We start from the raw sequence: 8,574 nt of genomic DNA on the forward strand, positions 1-8,574 counted from the left end.
GAGTATACGTGATAAATACACATTATAACTCGAACTTAAAGCCCAAACTGATGTGTATGTTAATGACTCACTCTGTGAAGCCTCTGTGCAGCGTCAGGTGAGTTTGAACACAACAGCACAGTCTGACTGGAGTGCTGCTTTTCAGTTGTCCTACATATAGTGAACAGAATGTTTTAAAAACAGAAAGCAGTAAGTAATATTGTATGTTTGATTACACTATGAGAGAGGAACTGAGCTTGTATCATACTATGTGTATACAGGCCTACTGGTTTAGGGATTGAGAGAGTATAAGAAGTTGTTTTATGACCTCATCTTCCTAAGGAGACTTAAATGAAGGCCTAATAATCTAAGTTATGACATCAGTCCCAAATTTTAAAAGTCATTTGCTCTCCAAGGGCAATCAGGTACAAGATAAAGCATTTTATAAGACACCTCTGCCAAAACTCAGGCCCCAAGCATGGCGACGTTGTTTGACGGGATCAGCCAGCAGCTGGGCTTCACTAGCTGTGGAGAGGAAGGGAGCAGCAGTGACAACAGCTCCGATGACTACATATCCAGCATCCGGAGTCCCAGGGTTCACAGTCCCAGGATCCGCAGTCCCAGGATCCGCAGTCCCAGCTCTGCTTGCAGGACGCCCAGGGTGCAACGTCACCGCAGTAGAAGCAGCACCTCATCTTCCCCTTTACAGTGCACCAGCCCCATCCCTTACGCCTCCTGGAGGAAACTGAGGCTCTGTGAATCTCCCAGCACGCCCAAGGTAGGGGACAATTCACATCGATTGTCCTTAGTGTGCCCCCTGTGGCCTCGGATGATGTGTCAGATTTGGTTTCAGATGTCAAACCAGTGTAACTTCATTGGGATGAATTGCATTTCTCTCATTTCTCCTCCTGTAGAGCCTACTATCGAAGTCGTCCCAGCCTTGCTCCAGCACTAAGATAAGTCGGCATCAGAGGGCCCTGTGCTTCACCTCAGCTGCTGCTACCCACATCCACACACTTTCTGTCAATGTGAATCCTTTCACCCCTGACACAGTCCGTAGAAACAGCGAGCTGCAGTGGAGGAGTAGTTGTAGGAGTGATGATGATGATGACTGTGGACGCAGGTAACTGCTGCTTTACGCTGTATCGTCATCTGTATGGGCATGAATTGTTAACACCGGTGCGTGTTCAGCAGTTTGATTCACACAGAGGGATTTGTTTGATGATAATGTTTGGAGAATTGCCCAGCTCTGTCATTCATAGCATCTCACGTCACAAGGGAATTAGTCCACTTTTATTGTGGTGTAGGTGTCTCATGAGAGCTATGTTTAAATTGCCCTTCTGTTTTTAGTGCCCCTAAACATAGGCCTGACTTTTAATCCCTTAGTAATATAGTTTTGTTCAGTACATATAAAGATTTTCATAAAGTTTCATCTTTCAGGTTGAAACACAGCCTAACGTCATCTGAGGAGGATGATGAAGCGTTTCTCCCACCAAAGGTACAGCTATTTTTATCAGTGCTTTCTGGTGGATGTAACTCTCTCTCTCAGATGCCTCTGATATGATTTCATCATCAGTCTTTGTCATCCTTGGCTGCCTCCGCACTTGTTGTTTTGTCCAAAATTATATGCTGCCAGTCCTACTTCCGGAATTTCTCTAAGGAATCTCCAGCAAAGGAGAGGGGGAAAAAAAGCTCTGTCAGAATCTTCACCCTTTGTGGAAGTACAACCATATTTGGTGACGTACCAAAGAAAAGCCCCGGTTCTCCTGGCTGTAATCAGACTTAAGACTGAGCTGTGTGTGTTCCTCCTTTAAAAAATTTCTTATGGTTTTAACCAAAAGGGCATCCGTCTGTTTATCTGGCAGAGACGAGCTGTCCAAGCCCTCATGCTGTCACGCTATGAGAGTGAATTCCTGGAGCTGGAGTGCATTGGCGTGGGCGAGTTTGGGGCAGTTTATAAGTGTGTGAAGAGGCTGGATGGTTGCTTGTACGCCATAAAACGCTCTCGCCGACCCCTGGCAGGCTCTGCCAACGAGTGAGTCAGCAGCATGTCGTCTCTCTGCCAGAGATGGATCAGTCCACTTTTTTTAATGCGTTCCTGAATTGATCAAATGTACCAGTGAGTGTTTTTTATGCTCTCTCAGACAACTGGCTCTAAAGGAAGTCTACGCACATGCTGTACTTGGGCACCACCCACATGTTGTTCGCTATTATTCAGCATGGGCAGAAGACGACCACATGATTATTCAGAATGAATACTGTGATAGTAAGTTTCCCCTTACTGTCAAATAGCACAGTTTAGGATGACTTGTATGAAATAATATTCTAGATATCTTTAAGGTGATCTGAATTCAATTGTGTGTGTGTGCTGTGCGTGTGCATGCACGCTAGGTGGAAGTCTCAACGATGTCATTGTAAAGAGGGATGTGCAGGGTGAGCTGTTTTCAGAGGCCGAGTTGAAAGATCTGCTCTTACAAGTGTCTATGGGGCTGAAATACATCCACAGCTCGGGCCTCGTACACCTGGACATCAAACCTAGTATGTCTGATTGAGCAGTTTGCATTTCTTAAATCCTCCAGTCTTAAGCCTAAAAGTGTCTTGTACCTTTTAAAACCCGCCTTGTATCACCTCTTTGTAGGTAATATATTCATCTGCCAGCGTCCCAGCACAAGTGCTGTACGTGATGGCGAGAGTGAAGAGGAAGATGATGGAAGCACTTCAGCAGGAGTCATATACAAAATTGGTATTAAATGTTTGATAAATCTCTATGTAAAATGTTTGCAGTCAAATCTGATTCATGTTTTCTGCAGGGGACCTGGGTCATGTGACATCAACCAACAGTCCTCAAGTTGAGGAAGGGGACAGTCGCTTTCTGGCCAGTGAGGTCCTGCATGAGGTAAAATTACAGTGCAACCATTAAAGGAAAAGTAATAATAACTTTATTTATATTGCACCTTTCAAAACTACTGTTAGAAAGTGCTTCACAACAAAGGACAGATAAAAGAAGGCGAGAGAACAGTCACATAGTTACCGAGTAAAAATAACAAACAGCTCAAAGTAAAGCTAAAATAATGGATAAAGTACCAGATAAAATGATTGAGAAAAACCCAAATGGTAAAGGAAGGTCTTGAGACAGAATAAAAGAGGGCAGTGAATTTTCTAGTCTAAGATTCTCAGGGAAGCTATTCCAAAGGGTTGGAGCCTGAGCAGCAAAGGCCTCATCACCCTCGCTCTTCACCCCTGACTGGGGAATAACCAATGCGGCCTTATCAGAGGACCTCAAGCTACAGGCTGGTGAGTAATGGTTTAGAAGCTCATTCAGTTGGCATGGTGCCACACCATGCAAGGCCTTGAAAGTCATGATAAGTAGTCTTGGGTTCTGATTTCACTGTAGCTTTAAAGAAAAAAAAAATCTGAAGTTCAGAAGTCCAGCTATCCAAGGAGTGTTGAACCAAGATCAACCAAACTAGGCTGTAGATACTTGAAAACATTTTGCTTTTCATCCGGGTAGCTCCTTCAGTTCTGACTGATGGGGAGTCTCAGATATTTCACACACCCAAACACAAGAGAAGCAGTCTAGTTTATGTAGTCCAATGCAGTGAGGAATGCACAGACATTTGTAATAGGGAAACTGAAACACATGGCTTAACACAGGAGGGTTTCATGTTTCATCCATCTCTCTGCTCTCCAGGATTACAGAAACCTCCCCAAAGCAGATGTCTTTGCTCTGGGCCTTACAGTGCTGCTGGCAGCCGGGGCTCCCCCTCTGCCTCAAAATGGGGATGAGTGGCACAGCCTCAGAGAGGGACGCCTCCCCAAACTACCAAAGGAGCTATCACCTCCCTTCAGAGGCCTACTTCAGGTGCTCTTATTTCTAGGCTGATGTTTTTGTCACATTGTTTGAGTATTTGAATCTGGCCTAATGTAAATATACTTGATTTGTAAGCTACCTATTGATAGCATTTTTATTTGGTAACAAAAGCACTTAAGTTCACTCTTGTCACTAGCATAGCTTGTTGCAAATGACCTTTTTTTTTTTTTTTTTTTTTTCTTGTTCAGTTGTTGCTGGATCCAGACCTGGCGAAGCGGCCATCTGCCAGGGAACTTTGCAAGCACACAATCTTAAGGGAGGAGAGGACGGGGAGGCTGGCAGCTCAGCTACGCAGAGAGCTCAATGTAGAGAAGTTCAGGACAGCCATGCTTGAAAAGTAAGAGGGGGAGAAAAATAAAGGTTTCAGGCCCCCATCCGTATTAAATTTAACCACTTCTTAATTCAGTAAATTGGTCCTGCTTAATACTCAAATGCTGATGCCAGTTAAAAGCTTTCACTTGTTTCAATTTTCTTCAGAGAGCTCCAGGAAGCACGCCAGGCAGCTTTGTCACCCAACCAGAGCCTCACACCTGGCCTGAAACCCCCTGCTGCGATGGGGTCTGCAACCAGAACAGGAAGGAGGCTTGTTGGTAGGACGACAGCGCGATCCGTGAGCTTTGGTTGTCCAGGGTATGGAGTCTGATGGGATGCTGTGAGGCCCACATGTCTGTTCTTCTGCTCTGATGCAGTGTGTCTCTTTCTGCACAAATGTTGTGCTAAAAATGTAGCAGGTCTGTATGAGAGGGCTGTGTGACAAGATGCCCTGTACAGCAAAGGTTTTATTGGAGCTGATTGAAATAACTGAACAATCCCATGAGTCTTCTGAAAGAGCGGAGAGCCTTGGCCAGCATTGTTTTTTAACTTATCTCACCTTTTCAGTTGTTTTTTTTTTTTTTTTTAACAGCTTGTAACCACTGCAGACCAATGTATGTAACCAACCACTGACTTGTTTTTAACTGTAAATAAACATTTTAAGCTTTATCAGATGGATTGTTCACTTTGTTTTTGTTTTGTTTTTTTATGTAGCTCTTGTCTCAATGGTGTACTGTGTAATCCAAAAAGCACAGTGAGAAAGGCTGTTTGACAAAGCCACAGCAGGGACTTTCCAGTGTTGTGTTGGTATTGTTATCTACAACTGCAGCTAACTGTGACTGTATGGAGCAGTGATCAGGAATGGACTTATCAGCAGACTGCAAATTAAAGGTTTTTTTTCTTCACGTGAGTCAAGTCATGTGACGATACCTTTAAGACAATACTAGCATTTGTACATTTACAGCAGGTCACATCTACACAAAGTGACATAAGTTTCTATGATCAGTTTGGTCAGTAAAAACTGCTGAAGTCATAACTCGATAAATCAAGGAAACACGACACATGGTAAACCGTAGGCTCTTTCATATGGTTTGACTGGGCAAGTAGAAGGAGACTATATTCATTTTACATCCCTTTTCCAACTGGCAACTTCTGTCTCCAGTGTGGTTATGTACGTACTGGGGTTTCTCTTTATTTTGTGTAAACTCGGCACGGCGAATTTCTTACTAACCACTTTGAAATTCAGTGCTGAAAAAATAACTTCCGGATTTCTGACGGTGTTGAATGCATCATGCTGCATTTCTGGGGTCCACCCACACAACACGCGCGGCGGCGTTGTTTTGCTCAGACGTGGACCAGTCGCCAAAGCAGGACTGTGGTTGGTGCCCAATGGCGCATCACTAATCTAGCAAGAGTTATTTGTATGAAGTGAACGCTAAAAGCTTACGTACCCGGCACAAGGAACGAATGTGAGTAAAACGAGCTACTCCTCCGAAACTTATTTAACGTAAGCCACAGTCGCCACTTAAGCTTTTGCTTAACGTTAACTTTGACGCTCGAAAGTTTACGTGAGCTGACTTAACGATAGTTAACTGAAGTTAGCAAAGTTAGCATTAGCTTCTATTTCCAGCTAGCTTACCCGTTAGCATTCCAACTGTCAATTTACAATAATTCTGTAAATGGATGAGTTGTTTTGTTTTCCCGTGTTTTGTAGTCGATAGCGTTGAATGATACATGTAGATAATTGTTTAAATATTCATTGTTGAATTTAGGTTCACTTTCCTCTTTTTAATCTTTTGACTGGGTTAGCAATGTTTGTTTCTTATTGAGCGAACCTTGCCAACTTTACCCTCATTACTGTCTAAATAGGCCGAGATGGATGACCCGAGGAATCTGACCAGCGGGCAGAACACCGCCCTGGTCATTCTGGCCTTCCTCCAGGCGGACTGTAGAGATTCAGAGTACAGACAGGAGCTTTTCTCCCTGCGTCAGGAAATAAATAACGGCCTCAGGATAGAACCTCTGGACGGTGGAGACCTGGAAACAGATGGTCACCTGCCCAGATGCATCACAGTTTCTCTGGATCATATTCAGCCTTCAGTGGAGCTAGAGCGGCCTGGTGAGTAACTACAACAAGGCTTGAATTCTGAAAGCGAAATCCCACTTTATCACAGTCCTAAACGTCCAAAGGTCAGAGCACTGACATTCATATTTGATAAGCTGTTTCCAGCAAAACAGGTTCTAGCTTAAAGAGAAAGCAGAAAGTGACGGCTTTCAGCTATTTCATCTCATTAGCATCTCATTTCCACATTCATTTAGAATAGAGGTAATGAAGGCTCATGGCTGTATGTTTATTTATGGAAATATATTTTTCTTCCTGTTCGACACAGAAGCAACCATGATGTTGACTAAGGTGTTCTGATGTTGAGGCGTTCTTGTTTTCCTGCAGGGAACCATGCAGATGCTGCAGCCCTCCAGCAGGTTGCAGAAGAGCTGAGAGAAATTGCAGCCCAGCTTGAACACTCTGTTGTGTTTCGGGCTACGCAGAACCTGAGCAGGAACATCCGGACCTCCCCCTCTGAAGTGAGTCTGTTCTGAACTTGAGGATCTTTGAATTGTTGTTGTGATGGTTATTGTCTTTGATCATTTCTATTGTGACTCAAATTAACAATAGGTTCTTATTGTTGTTGAGTTAGTGAGTATCCCCATGTTTCAAATATTTAACTAGGTCCGAAACAAACTGTCATTATCAGTTTGTAGAATTTATTGTTAAAAATAACAACATGAGAAAAGCCCCATCACACATTCCCAAACCCTAAGCTGATGTCCTGCAATTCCCAAGAGGCAGAAAGCCCCCAACTCTTTTGTACAGAGATCTATAACAAGGAGGTCATCACACAGTTTTTTTTTTTCCCTGGTTCAGTGATTAGAACGATCAATGGATAGTCGTTTTCCATCCAGGAGAACATGTTACTTTCAACAGAGGAGCGATACATTTGAGTTCTGTAATAAATAAACATGCGTATATACGCACATTAGCTACATTAAGTTCAGGTAAAATTTCCAGCTTTTCCACTTTGTGTTCATGATGCTTGTGACACAAATGCAGAATCAAAACCTCAAAATATTGTATTCTTATTCTAAATCTGATGCCAGCAACACGTTTCAAACAAGATGTGCACACCGTTGTGATAGCAGCATGGAGCTGTTAGTATTGTTGCTGTGTCTTAACTGTGAAGAGTCCTGTGTTATTGTTTGGTATTGAGTATTGTCGTTATGTTCCAGGAATGGAAAGACCACCTTTCCTGGGAGGTGGACAGGGTGATGCGGCAGGGTGTGAATCTGAAGGATCTACCCCGGGAAAGGGTCATTGTGGCCCTCACTCTCACCCTGGTGAAGGGAGTGTGTGAGCAGGCCCCACGGCTGCTGAGAAGCCTCTTCAGCATCGCTCTGCAGTACATCAGCCCAGTGGGGGCCAGGTGACTTTTGAGCTGCAGGCTAATAGGAAATTACTGAGAAATTCGTGGTGGAAGACAGCTGAATCTGAAACTGACATCTGCTCCTCATGACCAGCCGACTGTGAAAGGAGCTGCGTTAACAGTAGTGAGAACACTTTACATGAAAAGGAAAGTGACAATGAATTTGCCATGTTTTGAAAACTGGAAATTTTTGTTTGTGACACTTGAACTTTGAATCTTACTGCCTGTTAAATGTTGTTTAAAAGTCTTATGTTTTCATTTTCTACATACATGATATGAAATACATGATTTCTTTGTATTCAATTATTTTGCTTTCAGCATATACATGTTATGTATATTGTCTAACTTGAATAAATATCTCTTTCCTGAGATTTGCTTCATTTCAGTCTCGAATTCTGTGAGATTGTACAACTCTGATTCCAAAGTTGTGACTATGTAAAACATAAATAAAACAGAATGTGATAATTTGCCAGTCCTTTTTGACATATTCTCAAATGGAAACAGTACAAAGACAATACATTTCATGTTTCACCTCATCAACTTGGTTGATTTTTGTAAATGCAGCAACATGTTTCAAACAAGTTGGTACAGGAGCAACTAAAGACTGGGAAAGTTGTGGAATGCTCCAAAAACACCTCTTATGATCATTCCACCTGGGGCATGCTGGAAAGGCTCAGACGTTCACGAGCGAGCATGGAGCGAGGTTCACCAATTTGTGAACACATGATTGGGTAAAGGAGATTATTGCATGGGCTCAGGAACACGTTGTAAAACTGTTGTCAGTAAACAGTTTGTTTGCAAATAATTTCATTCTGTTTTTAAATAGTTTTACACAACGTCCCAACTATTCTGGAATCGGATGTATTTTACATTCCTTAAACATGGAGTGTGTTCATCTTTGGCAATACAGAACTGAAATGAACCTGCTGAAGC

The 8,574-nt window shown here is 42.9% G+C and overlaps 2 protein-coding genes across 3 annotated transcripts; both read left to right on the forward strand.

Moving 5' to 3' along the window:
- Positions 1 to 331: 331 nt before the first annotated feature.
- wee2 (WEE2 oocyte meiosis inhibiting kinase) lies at positions 332 to 4,836 on the forward strand. Of its 2 annotated transcripts, XM_076732677.1 has the most exons (11): positions 332 to 757; positions 894 to 1,102; positions 1,420 to 1,477; positions 1,845 to 2,014; positions 2,124 to 2,245; positions 2,371 to 2,517; positions 2,618 to 2,722; positions 2,790 to 2,875; positions 3,671 to 3,841; positions 4,039 to 4,187; positions 4,328 to 4,836. In XM_076732677.1, exons 1-11 carry the CDS (start codon positions 458 to 460, stop codon positions 4,491 to 4,493), a joined length of 1,683 nt encoding a protein of 560 aa, XP_076588792.1. In that variant the 5' UTR covers positions 332 to 457; the 3' UTR covers positions 4,494 to 4,836. The 2 variants fall into 2 exon arrangements, with proteins under 2 accessions (XP_076588792.1, XP_076588793.1); XM_076732678.1 differs by lacking the exon at positions 2,618 to 2,722 and having other exon boundaries at positions 2,371 to 2,412; positions 4,328 to 4,638.
- Positions 4,837 to 5,490: 654 nt separating this feature from the next.
- Positions 5,491 to 8,106, forward strand: bida (BH3 interacting domain death agonist). The gene is made up of 4 exons (XM_076733376.1): positions 5,491 to 5,631; positions 6,032 to 6,281; positions 6,612 to 6,745; positions 7,448 to 8,106. The coding sequence occupies exons 2-4, from the start codon at positions 6,038 to 6,040 to the stop codon at positions 7,643 to 7,645; spliced, it is 576 nt and encodes a 191-aa protein (XP_076589491.1). The 5' UTR covers positions 5,491 to 5,631; positions 6,032 to 6,037; the 3' UTR covers positions 7,646 to 8,106.
- The last annotated feature ends 468 nt before the right edge of the window (positions 8,107 to 8,574 follow it).

The sequence above is a fragment of the Chaetodon auriga genome, chromosome 6 (assembly GCF_051107435.1).
Source record: "Chaetodon auriga isolate fChaAug3 chromosome 6, fChaAug3.hap1, whole genome shotgun sequence".
In the NCBI taxonomy this organism is placed as follows: Eukaryota; Metazoa; Chordata; class Actinopteri; order Chaetodontiformes; family Chaetodontidae; genus Chaetodon; species Chaetodon auriga.